The sequence below is a fragment of the Boleophthalmus pectinirostris genome, unplaced genomic scaffold (assembly GCF_026225935.1).
Source record: "Boleophthalmus pectinirostris isolate CB_2022bp ecotype Guang Dong unplaced genomic scaffold, ASM2622593v1 HiC_scaffold_6, whole genome shotgun sequence".
Taxonomy (NCBI): Eukaryota; Metazoa; Chordata; class Actinopteri; order Gobiiformes; family Gobiidae; genus Boleophthalmus; species Boleophthalmus pectinirostris.
In genome coordinates this window covers 35,309,549-35,326,278 of record NW_026571447.1, presented here as the reverse complement: position 1 = coordinate 35,326,278, position 16,730 = coordinate 35,309,549, and the positions used below count along the sequence as shown (strand labels likewise).

General features: G+C 39.1%; 1 protein-coding gene across 1 annotated transcript in view; it reads left to right on the top strand.

Annotated features, from left to right (window-relative positions):
- ascc3 (activating signal cointegrator 1 complex subunit 3) overlaps positions 1–16,522 on the top strand; it is a 323,589-nt gene extending 307,067 nt beyond the window's left edge. Inside the window, 5 exon segments of the mRNA XM_055163753.1 lie at positions 788–939; positions 2,228–2,378; positions 7,470–7,676; positions 11,059–11,234; positions 13,568–16,522. Of these exon segments, the coding sequence (XP_055019728.1) occupies positions 788–939; positions 2,228–2,378; positions 7,470–7,676; positions 11,059–11,234; positions 13,568–13,715 (834 nt within the window). The 3' untranslated portion in view covers positions 13,716–16,522.
- The last annotated feature ends 208 nt before the right edge of the window (positions 16,523–16,730 follow it).

The following is a 16,730-nucleotide window of genomic DNA, read 5'->3' as shown; positions in this document are numbered from 1 at the left end:
GATTTTATTCCTTATTTATTTTGATTCTATGTTTTATTTATTATAATTAATTGAATAGTTTGCATTTTTGTCTGTTTTTCTATGCCTTCTGTCTGCTATTTTTATGCTTTTTGTGTCTTTCTTTGCGGCTTGTACATCACTTTGTAAACCTTATTTTTAAAAGTGCTTCGTGAATAAAAATCTGTTCATCTATTTATTTATTTATTCATTAGCGGGATTGACGCTGATTGTGTTGCGATAGCGCTCTGAACACGCCTGACCAGGAGCAAAGGGAAGGGTGAAACAAAACTGATACTTATTAATTAATTATTTATTTATTCAATATTTTACCAGGTAAGTCAATTGAGAGAACACCTTCTTATTTACAATGACGACCTGACCAAGAGGGAGTGAACAGAACAGACTCACACATCAACTATAGCATTAAACGGTGACTAGAGATATAAGACAGTGAAACAGTTGCAGATAAAAGATGTAAAAGTGTTAAAACATGTGCAGTTATTCTGTAAAAAACTTTGAATGGAGTTTGACAGAGGTAAAAACGAATGAAGTTTTTAAAGTAAACATGTTAATACGTTGTTTTCGGCAATTATAGCATTTTTAAAACAATAAAAAGTAACATGATGATCTAATTATGTGTCAGCAGTTAATACTCCACAGAACTGCCCTACCTCCTCTTTCACTAAGGTTCTGGGAATGCAAACTAATGTTAGATTGTTGTAGCCCGTCTGATCGTGTCTGTAAGCAGCAGAAGTTTAACTCTGGTTCTGTCCTCGTCCTCGTCTAGGCCATGTTGGACGTGTGTGCTCACGAGGGCTGGCTCGTGGCCTCTCTGTGCGTCTGTCAGCTGGTGCAGATGCTGGTCCAGGGCAGGTGGCTCCACGACTCGTCCTTGACCACACTGCCCCACGTGGAGACGCAACACCTTTATCTGTTCAGGTAAGAAGCCCGACTGTTACTTCATTTAATGGGTGAAGCAGTCAGTCAGCATGAACTTTGTAAAAGGTGATTTAAACCTAATTATTGATTTAAAATATTGATTATTAGTAGTTGTAGCTTAAAGGAAACTTAATGGACATTCATAAGCTTTTTGCCGTGTTATTGTTCTCATATTGTCATGACATTACTAGGGATGGGCATGATTAGTCGACTAATCGATAATTGATCATTAAGAATTTCGTAGACCACTTTCATTTTTAATTGACAAACCAAATGTAGGTTGCTGTGGGTTGCAAAGCGGTATGAGCGGGTTTATGGAGTATCCTGGTTTTGTCATGGTGCATGTATATTCAATATACCAACAATCAAAAGACAAACACTTTTCAGTCTTTTCATCACAACAGGAGCCAAAATAAATAAAGTGACCAACATAAATAAAGTGAGTGAAATGATGTTAAATAAAGAGCTGCACTAAACCTACATATGTCTGATTTCTGAAAACATGAACCATCTCCAACACGACACTCACACAGGAACAGACTCACCATCATCATCGTCATCATCAACACCCCTCTGTCACAGAAAGAACACTCATATTCCACTGAGTTGTGTCCTTTAGTCCGATAGAAGCTGAACCGCATCAGCGCACAAGGAAAGAGCTGTTTTTTCAGCGCTTATAGTTTATGCAAATGAGCCATGTGGTTTTAAATTTTGTTTCTGTAAAACATAAACAAATGTGTCAAAGCTGCATTAAACACATTTTAATCTCAAACGGGCTGATGTGGCTCTATAGTGATGATGGTTTATATGTTGTGAAGTTGAGTTTATTTATGCAGATTAGTAATAGTCATAATAAACATGATCATTTTAATATAAAAATGTTAATGATTAATCAAAAGTCTATCGTTAATTCTCCCGACGATTGATTAAGAAAATTTAATCGAATGACCGTCTGTAAGCGTTACTCATATTTGCATTTTGGTTCATACATGTTTAAGTAATCCTGTGTTATCCTGCATCAGAGGCTTGAGTTCTCAGAAAATGTCTGTTTCCACTTTCCTTTTTGTCTCTTCACTAACTGTTCTGTATTTGTAGTGATTGTTGGAAAAATTCAGGCTTTGATTCGGCATTTCATACGTGGATGTCACAGGACCTGTTTCCAAAATTAAGCCATTTTAGATCAGTATTTCTTCTTACACTGTACAAAATGTAAAATCATGATCTACTTGTTCGTTAGATGTAACTAAATCTAAACCAGATCATTTTTTAACCTGTTTGTGATCAACAGGAAATGGTCGAATAAGAAGAGCCCCTCTGATAAAGGCGCGTACACTGGACCAATAGAAGGACTTCCAGAGCTGATGGCCGTTTGTGCAGGAAGAGAAAGTGTTTTTGCATCAATCCTCGAGCAGGAGTTTAATCGCAGCCAAATCAACCAGGTAAAACTTTACAAAAACAAACTTTATTGATCCACAAGGGAAATTATTTGGACACAGAAGCTCACACATCAAAAATATAATATAATAACAAAGAGTAAAACATATAAATGGTAATAATAAATACTAAATAAATAGCAAAAAATTGAAAGAAACAGGTGTCAAATAAGGCATAATTAGTTAAATGTTTATGTACAAGTCAAAATAAAATTGAAGTATTTTTTTAGCTGTATTATTTATTTGTCTGTTTTGTTTTCCCTAACCCTAACCAAAAAAAGATAGATACATTTACATTTCAATTTTTGCCAATTGTAATGGTTCTGTCTCAATTTCAAGAGGAATCTGTTTTATTCCTATGTGTTTGAGCATAATCCGTCTTGCGTTAGTTCAGATTGTGTTGTATAAGCAGCTCTTGAGGTGAAAATAAATCTGCTGTAATTCTAAAATTATTATTGTCCAATAGGGCTGAGAATCAACAAGTTCCCGATACGATACATACCTCGATACACAGGCCACGATACGATAAAAATCTCATACACTGAGCTTACGATTCGATACGGTTCAATAAAAATAATGTCTAAATCATGGCTGTAATACTAAAAGTCTTTGTTAAACCACTTTTTGTGCAAAGTTAATCTGAATCTTTAATCATCAAAACTGTGAAAATGTCAAATGTGTCGTATAAAGGAGTTTCCTTTCTCTAAACATCAACAGAACTGTATTCAGGCTGGTGCCACTTAGTGTCTCCGCTCAATTTCATTTCTCTCCAGCGACTGGGTCAGGAATCAGAATACACTAGACGGTTCGCAAAGAAGTTGTAGACCATGCACTGGCCAATCAGTGAAGAGCTGTGAAGCCGTGACGTCAAACTCAAGCGCCTGTCTGGGTCCCACAACAGTAAACAAAGCGTCGAGATGGATGTAGACGAAGACATACATTCTGTGTTGGCAACGATTCCCGAGATCGAGGATTTAAAGCCGGAACAAAGAGAATGTTTGGTTAATTTTATCAAGGGGAAAGATGTTATTGCTCTTCTTCCTATTTGGACTTGGTGCATTACATACATCACGACCAAATAACATCGACTGGTTAAATAAAAAACGTACCCGCTTATTGTGTGAAGAATCCCTCAGTCGTCCAGGTAGAATCCACGGCGAGGAGAAAATTCAGTTCGTCGACTGGACAGAAGTTAGTTCGGTTGAAGACGTTTCGATTTTGTCCAGTCGACAAACTGAATTTTCTCCTCGTACCCGCCTATTGTTGAGCGAACGAATCCTAATGCTGCGAGGTCAGACGGTTTCCACAAAGTGAAACCGGCGGATGAATCAGGCAACAAAACTGTAGCTCTGTAACAAAATAATTTAGTAAAATATACCAAATAAATGGTGATATATATCGATACAGCAGCCCCCGATATCGATACTGTATCATCACATTAACATTTCAATATTTTTGCACACCCCTATTGTACAAGCATCAGGAAGTGCAGAGGTAGCATGCTGGTTGTTGTAAGTTTTTCTATTTTAAACTCATCGCAGTTAATAATTACGATGCTCAGAATGCATAAGGTAAGTGAGGAATAAGAATGGACCGTACGTTTTTAAGACAATAAACATTTTAACGTTTTTAAGAAATAAAAATCTGAACGTTTTTGAGAATCTGAAAGTTTTTAAGACAATAAAAATCTGAACGTTTTTAAGACAATAAAATCTGTTTTTAAGACAATAAAAATCTGAAGACAATAAAAATCTTTTTAAGACAATAAAAATTGAACGTTTTAACAATAAAAATCTGGACAAAGAAAATAAAAATCTAAAAGTTTTTAAGACAATAAAAATCTGGAAATTTTTAAGACAATAAAAATCTGAACGTTTTTAAGACAATAAAAATCTGCATTTTTAAGACAATAAAAATCTGAAAGTTTTTACGACAATAAAAATCAAAACGTTTTTAAGACAATAAAAATCTGAACGTTTTTAAGAATCAGAAAGTTTTTAAGACAATAAAAATCTGAAAGTTTTACGTAAAAAATCTGAACGTTTTTAAAAATAAAAATCTGATTTTTAAGAATCAGAAAGTTTTTAAGACAATAAAAATCTGGACGTTTTAAGACAATAAAAATCTGAAAGTTTTTAAGACAATAAAAATCTGAACGTTTTAAGACAATAAAAATCTGAACATTTTTAAGTGTGTAAAAGTGAAACACAAGAGCTAAAAACCACTTGGACACTCCAGATTTATCTCAGTTTTACTCTTACCTCGTCGTCTGTGTGGCTCTCTGCTCGGAGCCGGGCCCACGTCCCCCCGGTCTTCTATTACCGCCGCGTTGATGGGGTTTCAGCTCCTGTGGAAGTGCTAATTGCCGCCGTAATGAGAGTGTCCGGGGCCTTGTGTGTTCACCCAATCACGACCCCCCTCCTCCCGCTCACCCCCCCGGCGTGTGCTGCCCGCTCTAATTAAACGATTAGATGCTCGGCGGCGTCCCTGTCTGCCCGCGCGGACCTCAGTAATCTGCTCATAAATAGCTTTTCCCGGTGATTCAGACCGAGTGTTGGGCTCCACACGCCGCTCGGCTAACGCTCCACCTGTGTGTTTTCACTCATGACACGCTTTAGAGTAGGGTTGAACAATTTCGGAGGAGGGGGGGGAATATCTAATTGCGATTTGTCTGACGAGCGTCGCGACGTATGTGTTAATAATAGGATTCTGTTCAAAGTTCACATCATAAACTCATCCAGGAGAATTGACTGAAAATGAGATGAGGAACTAACGCAGGGATCACGTTTCGGAACATGTTTGTACAGATCTGGACTGCAGGGTTCGCACAAGAAGACGTTTGGATGTTTTGTTGTTTGTGGAGGAAATTGTGGTACTTCAAAAACTGCAGCCTTTGAGATTTGCTAATTGCGTCTCTTTAAATCGTGATTTTGGGTCGTTTAATCTCGCAGCTGCAGTTTAAAGTAGAGAACGGGCCCTTTTTTACAGGATCTTTGTTTACTATTCCATTCATTCCTTGTTAGGGGTGTGCAAAAATATCGAAATATCAGTGTATTTCGTATCATTTAACCCTCTCAGGCTCAAATAAATTTTTAGTATCAGGAAAAATCTGATATTTGGGGAAAGAAACACTGAATCCAGAACAAGCAAAATATAAAATAATAAAAAATTTTTTAAAAATAAATAATGTCTCTATAGTCTATCTGTATCCGGCGGGCAGCTCTAATATATATTTGATATGATCTCACAGGCCAAATTTGACCCCTGTGCCTGAGTTTGACATGTCTGCATTAAATAAAATAAAGCATAAAATAAATAAATAAGCAAAGTCAATAAAAAACATTTAAAAAACCTAAAAATGTGAACAATTTAGAAAAAATAAAAAAAAAAGAAAAAGAAAAATTGCAAATAAAATCAATAAAAGACAGTCAGAGGGCCACACGATTCTCACACCGTGTTAAAACCCGGTGAGTAATAGTGTGTTTTTTAAAGAGACTTAAATGAATCGACTGAAGGGGCGCTCTTAATGTGAAGGGGGAGAGCGTTCCAGAGTTTTGGGCCGACCACAGAAAAGGCCCCGTCACCCCGACTTTTGAGTCTCGCTTTTGGGACGACAAGTTGGAGTTCAGAGTCAGAGTCTAAAATGTTTGTGTTTCATATTCACTTTGCACAAGAAGTGGTTTAACAAAGACTTTTATTATCACAGACATGATTTAGCCTTTATTTTTTATTGAACCGTATCGAATTGATTTGAAATATATCACATAGAACCAAAAGTGCACTGTATCGAGATGTTTATCGTATCTGCATCTTCTTAATGATTCCCAGCCTTCTTTATGGGCAGTTATGTTTAATGCCACACTGTGAAACATTCAGACAAAGCAAAAACATTTCCAAGTGGACATCGACAGCTGACAGGACGTTGCAAACTCTACGTACGATGTAAAAACGTCACCAGACTATGACGGAGTATAAGGGTCAGATAAAAAAATAAAATAAATGCTGGCGCTATGAGAATAAAGTCGGAACATTTTAACATTAAAGCCGTAATATTATGGGAATAAAGTCAAAGCCATTTTACGAGAATAAAGTAGTAATTTTATGAGAATAAAGTCGTAGTCAAAATAAAGTTGTAATATTAAGAGAATATCGGCTGCTCGGAAAGTCTGAACGAGTGGAGAATGGAGAATTTGGAGCATTTTGTAAAGGAGAAGAATCCGTGTCATTCGTTCATTCAACTGAACAAGGACTGAATCAGGACTAAATCAGGTCCGGAACCAAACCAGAAAGACCAGGATTGAGACCTGGACCAGACCAGGACTGAAAATGGTTTAGTCCTAGTTTAGTCCTGGTTTAAGTCACGGAAATGGGAAATGGCGTTTTGGTGACTTTAAAATGCGATGCGGGACTATTGCGCCGCATACGGACTGAACCAGGACTGAAACAGGACTGAATCAGGACTAAACCGTTTTCAGTGATCCCGGTCTCAGTCTTGGTCCCTGACTCAGTCCTTGTCTAAGTCCTGGTCTCAGTCCCGGTCTGGTTTCGGACCTCGTTTAGTCCTGGTTCAGTCCTGGTTTAGTCCTGGTTTAGTCCTGGTTCAGTCCTGGTTCAGTCCTGGTTTAGTCCTGGTTCAGTCCTGGTTCAGTCCTGGTTCAGTCCTGGTTCAGTCCTGGTTCAGTCCTGGTTCAGTCCTGGTTCAGTCCTGGTTCAGTCCTGGTTTCAGTCCTGGTTTAGTCCTGGTTTAGTCCTGGTTTAGTCCTGGTTCAGTCCTGGTTTAGTTCTGGTTCAGTCCGGAGGCGCAAATAATGAAGAAAATTGTTGTTCGTTTTCTTATTTTTGGTTTTGTATTGAAAAACAAGATTCTTCTTCTGCCGCATTTTTCACTTTGACTTTGATTTTATTACGACTTCATTCTCGTAATATTATAACTTTATTCTCATAATATTACGACTTTAATGTTGAAATGTTACGACTTTATTCTCCTAGCGCCAGCATCTTTTTTTTTGTTTTATCTGACCCGTATACTCCGTCGTACCAGACCAAACCTGAGTGTGTAAAATCAAATAAAGTCTTTTCTGCGTGTTTGTGTTTTAGGCCTGGTCGTTCCTGAGCCACCTCCCCGTGCTGGACGTGAGCCTGAGCGTGAAGGGCTGGTGGGAGGGGGACCGGGAGCGGACAGAGCGCCCCCTGGCTGCGGTCGGGGTGAACCTCCGCGAGGACAGCAGCTGGTGTGAGGTGCACGCTGATCAGGAGTATGTTCTACAGGTGTCTCTGAGGAGGGTCAACGCAGGGCAGCAGAGGGTCAGTATAAGCTTTTTCACTCACCTTAAAGGTTGTATAGAGGATTTTCCAAGGAACGAGAAATCCAGCGACTGTTTGTCCTTTTTCAAATGTTGCGCATGCGTGAAATCACCTCCCCTCCCCTACAGCTCCTACGTAGAAACGCCTTCTCCCTCCTCCTCTTTACGCCAGAAACAGGTTTGTTTACAGCCGGTGCTGCACATGACTTGTAAACAACTAACTACAGTGTTGGTTAGGCAAGACGGAGAAGTGAGGAGCGGGGGGAGCGGGTGCGCGGACATTTCGTTCGCGGACGAGAAGTGAGGAGCAGGAGGAGCAGGGAGCAGGGAGAGGAGAGAGGAGAGGGGAGCGGTGCGCGGAGATTCCGTGTCCGGAGAAGTGAGGAGCAGGGGGAAGAGCGGATCGGGCAGCGGGGACAGGAGCAGGAAAGGGGAGCAGAGAAGGTTGCGCGGAGATTCCGTGCGAATGAACTAGCTACAACACGCAGCAGCAAGCGGACTCTTTCTTTGCCTTGAAATTACGTTTTCAGACATAGGATATCGCTTTCGTGTCCTGAAAAACGTTTGTCTCGCTCTTGGAAATAAAGTACGTTTTCATAATAAGCAGAAGTTTCCTGTCCAGGAGTAATTTGTGGACCAGTGCGTCAGTCTTTAGACCCTGCGTCTGCTTCAGTCGCGCCATCGCTGGAATGAATCTTCAAGAATCACCTTAGTTTAGCTTCGCTGCTTTTCCCCTTGTCTTCTTCTTTCAGCGACCTCAAAAACGGACTTTCTTTTGCGGCGAACTGCTCCTGGATTCTTGTCTGCCATTGCAACAAACTTTGTGCAAACTGCGAGGAAGATATAGGTCAAAAAAAGCCGCTAAGAACTGTTGCGTTGGTGGAGTAAACAGCGTCTGTGCGTCTTGCGTCTGTGGACTGCGTGACAGTCGTACGTAAACCACGTACCGGCGGCGCGCAGGCAAGTCAGTTACGCTAGAAACGTAGGGAGATTGATTGACAGCCTGTCAGCTCACAGATAACGAGGCAGTGTCGTTATCTATTGGCAAATGTTTAGCCCCACCACGTCCAGAGTTGATGAATTTTTATTCTCTTTTTTTTGGTCATCATAATTACAAGGCTACTGCATCTCTATAATCTATCATTGACAACTTGAAACAAAAACAAACAAAAAAAAAATCCTCCATACATCCTTTAAATATGAATATGTCAAGTTGGACTTAGCCTCTGCCTTACTAGGAGATTTTGAAAATAGAAGTGATCCTGTCAATTTAATTATAACCCTAGGAAAACGTTTTATTTTTAAAGCAAAAAAACAATTCTCACTTAATATTAATTATCTAAAAAAATATATTTATCAGTACTTAACCTGGGAAGGTTACACAATTGAAACAGACAAAGAGAAAAAAAAAGTATAAAAAGAGATGGGAAGTTCTTAAATACCTGGGAGAAAATTAGTATGTGATATATATGCTAATATATCTTATAAAACTGATGTCGGCCAAAAAGATTTAAAGTAGGGATCTATATAATATTCATATATCTACTATTGGGGACTACTGCCACTACTACTGCTACTACTACCAATGATAATGATAATAATAATAATGAAATATTATTGTTGTAATTATTGTAATTAATAGTAGAGATAATAATAGGTATTATGGATGTAATAATAATTAATAATAATAAAAATAGTAATAGTGATAAAAGGTAGTGGAAATAATAGAATATTTTATATATAATAGTGGAATAGTAGTGGAATAATTAGTGATAATAATAACAGTAACAATAATTAATAAAAAGAAATGCCTTTAGGGTTATGTTTTTTGAGATTGTGACAGATGGGGAAAGATGATGAGGGGAACTGATGATGGTGAAAATAAATATTAGTCTGAGTATAGGGACTAATACATTTAAAAAATTAAAATTAAAAAAAAAAAAATAAAAAAAAAAAGGAAGGAAGAGAGACCGCAGTGTATCAATATTAGGGAGCCTAGCGGTGTATTTATGTTGCACTATCACATTTATATTGTTTTGAATGTGTGTCGTGTGGGTGGTTGGGGGGAAATGGGGGGGCTTTTTTGTATTTGTTGTGGTGTTGTGGTTGTTGTTTTATGTTTTTATGTTGAATTTTGCAATTGTTAAATGTTTTTATTTTGTTTTTTTTTGTTTTTTTATGTTATGTTCTGCTGTCTTTAATAAAAAAAAAATATATATATATATATATATATATATATATATATATATATATATATATATATATATATATATATATATATATATATATATATACACATATATATATATGAATATGTCAAGTTTTAGGTTTATAGGTAACTTAATCGCCTCCATTTTAATTTTTGCAACCTGGAACAGTGCTGAAAATTATTGTTAAGTAACTGTAGGCTTTTATATTTACTTCATATTCTGGATTCAAGTCCCACTCTAGTTTCAGTCAACAGGATTGTTTATGTACCGTATTTTTCGTAGTATAAGTCGTACCAGCCAAAAAATGTGTAATGAAGAAGAAAAAAAACATATATAAGTCTGACTTTTGGGGGGAAATTTATTTTATAAAAACCGACATTTCATCTTGAACAGAGAACAACAGACTGTTAACGTCACATATGAACAGTTCTTCAGATAATTATAACATAAACAACAGAACAAGTTTAACAAACTCTTCATCTCACTCCAAATCACTAAATCCATTCAATTCTTCATCCTCTGTGTCACTTCTGAGTAACTCCACGACCTCCGGAGGTAAACAGAGCACCGCTTCCTCTTCTGTGTAACTGTGACTCAGCCTCAGTTCCAGTTAGAATTATTCTGGCCTTTCTGAATCCCGACAGGATGGTTTCAGTGTCACTGAAGTCCAGGCTTTGTTCATCCATCCAGTGACTTCAGGAAAGTTACATGACGCAACTATGAAGCTGTGTTCTCCATCCCCACTTTCTGTCAGTCCCTCACAAGTTTCTCGCTCACTCCAAACTTTCTTTCTGCTGCTGGATTACCATGTTCGGCTGCATATTTCACTACTTGCAGCAGGACAGTGGCTCTTTCTGCAGGAGACATGCGCAGAAGAGCCAAGTGACAGTGGTACAGGAGTAACAGGAACAAGACTAGCCCCTCTCATGGCTGTCAGCGTGAAAATTTTAATATATAAGTTGCACCAGAGAGTCACAGGAAACACCCAAACCATGAAAAAGTGCGACTTACGGTCCGAAAAATACGGTAAATGCCTACATCTCCACTTACTAATTTAAAAAAGTAACTCATTAAGATATGAACAACAATGAACCTCCCTTTAACCAAAAAGTAGTTAACATTTTGTCACATCTAATATCCTGACACGAACTCCATGTCGCGTTGTCTCCTCAGAGGAAGCAGGACAGTAAGGCCCAGGCCCCGCGGTTCCCCAAAGTGAAGGACGAGGGCTGGTTCCTGGTTCTGGGGGAGGTGGATCGACGGGAGCTTTTGGCCGTGAAGAGAGTGGGATATGTCAGGAACCACACCGTCGCATCTGTGGCCTTTTACACTCCAGAGACCACAGGGAAGTAAGTGCACAGCTGTAAACTGTACTCGAATAATGTACTTTAACTTAACATTTATATAAATGGTTGCCCACTGCTTCTAACATGTGCCTCTCTTACTTTAACCTTAACTTAACCTGTGCTGTAGGCCTCAGGAGTTATTTTTTCTCTCATGTTTGGTTTCCGGCATTGACAATTTCCTCTTAAAGTTCTCATATAGTTTCACGACAAAGTGTTTTTAGACCTGGTTCCATTCTTCGGGATAAAGGTGTCATGCCAAAGAGTCAAAGTGGCAGCAAATCTGATTCAGAAATGCTGAAACAAGCATTTTTGTTTATCTTTGTTTGTATGTCTAGGGTGACCAGATGTCTCTATTTCTCCAGGACAGTCCCAGTTTTGAGCCCTGTGTCCCTTGTCCCAGTGCATTTATCTAAAACCAGTGATTTGTCCCAGTTTTATACAGGAAATGTCCCTATTTTTGACCAATTTGATCCCTGCCAACATTAAAGAGAGGCATAAATTGTAATTTGTTTAGGTAACATACAAAAAAATCTGCTTAAAATCGACCAAAACCCAAAGAAAATGTGACAATACTGACTCACGTTAGTCATAACAGTTTTCTTTAATTATGTACTCATTTCATTTTAGGTTTATTTGACCATTTATGCAGTTGTACCTTAATATTTACAGTTACATAATTTCACCAGGAGCTTTTGCTAAATAGGGTGTTTTTTGGGCCCTGAGACCAAACGGGGCCGAGTTGGGGTTTGTCTCTATCAACTTGTGATGGCCCAAGATGTAAGATAAGAGGAAATAATGGTGAAAAAAGGGTCGCCAAAAACATCCTGAGGAGTGAACCTGGCTCTATTACCGGCCTATTACCAACCACTAGAACACCAGGGATTTCACTGTTTTATAGTTTTTAAATTCTGGTCAACGTATGTGCACCATAAACTCATCCTAAGTCCTGTTAACTGAAGACTTTTAGGCTGTGCAGTTTAGGCGACACGGTGGCTTAGTGGCTGTAACTCACACTTCACAGCAGGAAGGTTTTAGGTTCAACTCCCAGGTCTTTCTGTGTGGAGTTTGCGCGTGTCTCCTTGTATCTTAACCCAAAACATGTACAATAGGTGAAATCCACCAGCTACAGTAATCCAGACCAGCCTGACCAGAGACGAGTTCAAGATCTGGAGATGGGTCTCACAGGGTTCCCACGGTCATGGAAATCCTGGAAATGTCATGGAAATTGAAAATGTCATTAAATTGTGTAAATTCAATGAAAGTTTTGTAAAAGTCGTGGAATTTTAGTATCTCATTCACGCAATGCCAGCGTTCTGTTAAGTTCTCGTTAGATTATTCTGATTATTTCTGATCGTCTGCGCCTTTTGTTTAAAAGAGACGACAATAAATGCACTGACAGGATTTTGAATGTTAAAAAACTACCGTATTTTCCGCACTATTAGGAGCTCTGGATTATAAGGCGCACTGTCAATAAATGGTCTATTTTTGAAATTTTTTCACAAATAAACCGCACCGGACTTTAAATGAAACACAACAGTGTGATGGGTGAGTGGTTTTGTTTGTTTGTTCGTTCACGGTGACTCTGGGCTTTGTTCAGTTGTGGCGTGTAGGGAGGGTGCTGTCTGGGACCAACGGATTGTCGGCGTGTTCGCAGTGACTCAGTTGTTCAGTCGTGTCTAGAAGTGGCACATTGCACTCGCTTTTTCGGTTCGTTCGTCTGTTCCGTTCCTCGTCGGCGTGGAGTGATGAGTGTGTCTGCGGGTGTTTTTCTCTGTGCGGTCGCTGTCTGCTCCGTGTGTGTTTGCGTGTTCTGCGGGTGGTGCGGCTTTGTAGTTTACTGAAGTCGTGCTGTGACACCCGAGTGGATTCGTGTATAGGGCGCTCTGGATTGTGGGGCGCGTGGTCATTTTTTGATGGGGTTGGAGGCTTAAGAGCGCGTCCAATATCCCGGAAAATACATTATAATCCCAAACCATAAGGTGAGTGGAAAGGGTTAACATTTCATCTTTAGCCCTAAAAGTCTGATCAATTCAACACATGTAGGTGCCGTAAAATCATGAAAATTCACTTTAGGTCATGAAAAAGTTAGAAAGTTTTGAAATTTTGTCAGTAAAAAAAAGTGGGAACCCTGGTCTTAAATGCAGAGGACAAATTTCTTTCTAGGAACAATAGTGTATCTTGGCCTTAAGTAAATAAAACTGCTGCTTTTTGATGTTATATTTTTACAGTTTTAAGAAAAAATTTACTATTATATTACAAATTTTGGTATGTTCTTAAGATTAATTGTAAATTCTGGACAGTTTACAAACCAGATGGACTGTTTTGTTTTTCCACAGATACATCTACACCGTGTACGTGATGAGCGACAGTTACCTGGGCCTGGACCAACAGTACGACCTCCACTTGAACGTGATTCCCCCCAGCATCTCCGCACAGGTCAATACCGAAGTGTCCGACTCCGTCAGCGACCTGTCCGTGAGCTGACCCCGCGACGACTGCGCCAAAACCTGCACCAAAACTGCACCAGAGCACTCACCAAACACCTCATTCTGACATTCGAGCTGTGAGGATTTCTTGTTTACATTGAACCCGCGCTTATAATCTATGTTGGATTATACATAGAGTGGAACTATGCAATCGTATTTGCCTTTTCGCTATCAAACGTCATTCCAGAGTTTTGCAATTCAAACAGAAAAGCACTGCCCGATTATTTTTCGCCATATCTGAGCAACTGTGGGCTATTGTAGCTTTTGTAATGTGCCAAAAATATTAAAACGTCACAGAATACCGATAAGAGTGAAGCAAACTTTCACATTTTGACTACCTTACCTTACAACGAGCACAAAAGTTTAGTCCTCCAGCCAAGGTAATCCTGACCAAAACTAACTAGAAATGGGTCTTTGCTCCAGACAAATGAAGGATGGTTGGAGAAATTTCCAATACTGTGTCCTTAAACCTCAATACCGTATTTTCCGCACTATAGGGCGCACTGCGTCATTGAATGGTCTATTTTCACACTTTTTTCACATATAAACCGCACCGGACTATAAGGCGCATTAAACGAAACACAACAGTTAGATAAGTCAGTCAAATTTATTTAACGCGTTCACAATAACTCTCAACTTTGTTCAATTGTAACGCGTAAAAAAAAATACTATCTGAGAGCGACAAATTGTTAGAATATTCACAATAACTCATAATTGTTCAAACAGTTGGGCGATCATCACTGAACTGCCAGGGAACAGTAACCACACTGACTCGTCATTATCCGTGTCAGTGTGGTTACTGTTCCTTGGCAGTTCAGTGATGATTCGGGTCTTGGTGAAAGCTCGGACCACAGTTACACAGATACTGATCCTTAGCCGGGGCGTCCACGATCTGTTGTCAGATCGTGGCGTAAGTCGCTCGGCGCAGTCTCCCTGTCTCGGTGAATGTGTGTTCTCCTTCTCTCATCCACTGCTCCCATGCAGCTCGCACTTTCACTTTATAACAGTCTTGAGTTTAAAGTGGGCGTTGTGAGCGTGTCTCTTGACAGGTGCATTTTGATTTTAAAAGGAATCACAGTATGTTTTACTCCTGATGCTCCTGACTACAGAGCCGTAATGCTGCAAGTGGTGTGGCTTTGTAGTTTACTAAAGTCGTACTAAAACACAACAATAAATTCACATATAAGATGCTCTGGATTATAAGGCGCGCAGTCGTTCTTTGATGACATTAAAGGCTTTTAAGTGCGCCCTATAGTGTGGAAAATACGGTAATATAACATATTTTACATCTATAGACAATATAATTTATGGACTGTACATTGACTGGAGGCATCTTAGCATTTCAATAAAGCAAAGTGGCAGTATTTGTCCGTGCCAATGTTGCTCATCAGTAGGAAAACGTGAAAAACCGACCGGCTTATCACACTTTAAACTTAATGTAATGAGCTGAATGTTGCATTATTAAACATTGTGTCTGGTTTGGGTGAAGGATTGTGATGTCTACTGCCGCTTTGGCTCTTAGACGAGATCAGTATTTTGTAAAAAGGGGTCTAAAAATACACTTGATAAATAAATAAATAAATGTTGGATTTTAAAGGTGAGCTGTGTAACGTTTCTGTTGGGAGTCATGCCGTTAAACTCTCATAACATCTTTTTCTCTGACGGCATTCCCTGCTTGTCTGTATGGAGATAAATTGAATGCCATAGTGTGGAACATCCCAGGAAAAGCATTAACGTCTCCATGGAAACAAGAAAGTGGTGGATCCAGTAACGTTACATAGTTCACCTTAAGTTGCTTTAAGTTGAAAATTAGGGACGGTAAAAGTGAAAAAATGCATTGCACACAAAGTGTGATGCCGGACTTTTGCATCGCGTGCGGACTGAACCAGGACTGATCCACGTCCGAGACCAGACCGGGACCAGAGCGGGACTGAGACCGGGTGCGGTGCAAAAGTCCGGCATCGCAGTCACGGAAGTCACGTAAACGGGAAACGGCCATTATCCGTTTTTTCCATTCTTCATTTAAACATAAAATCGAAAACTGAAAAAACGAATCGTTATCCGTTTTTTCATTTTGGTTTTGGAGACAAATAGTGAAGAAAACTGCTGTTTTTTAGTTTTCTTATTTTTGGTTTTATATTGAAAAACGAATGAATGAATGATACACGGATTCTTTTCCGTTGTTTTATAGCAGCATCAGCTTATAAACATCGGGAACTACATATCCCATGATTAATTTCAGCGCAGACGACTTAAAGAAATATGTTTTTACTTGAATTTGACAATAATAATTCACTCCAGATTCTTGTCAGGGTGTTTAAAAGCAAAAAAGTGTCCTATCTACAATTGTATCAGCATATCGTGATAATATACCGAGAGATTAGGATATCGTTACGTCCCTATCTAAAATATTTTAACGAAAAGGATATTTTGATCCCTTTTTACAAACACAAACTTGTTTTGTCAAAGAGCCAAACTCAGAGCAGTGCTGATACTTTCTGCATATGTCATACTGGCATGTCTGGACTTTAGATACTTGTGATACAAGTAAGTATGTGATGGAATACGTTTATTTAGTTAAACAGTGATTGAAAAATGGACCGTACCTTTTGACGTGATAAATCCAGAGGCGTTTAAAACCTCTGTAAGTGAAACATAAGCAGAAAACCACATCTGCTGAAGTATGGGGTTTAAAAGAGGCATTGGAATCTTTTAGTTTGAGAAAAGTAATGTTAGGTCTTTGAGAAGAATTTGTGGATAAAACAGATTGTTCAAAGTTGAAATAAATGCATTACTTCAACCTAATTGTGTTCTTTTCTGTGCGGATTCGGGTGGGATCAGCTGGGGGCTCTTGATGTGCAAGTTATTTACTCTTTCATAGTTTGCTCCGGTTTCCCTTGGCAACATAAACATGCAGAGGAGTCGGACGATGAACCTGGCTCAGATTTGGAGACGGGTCCCAGGTGCCGCGCCGTGATCGCTCGCCGCAGACGGACCGCAGAGTCTGTCCCCG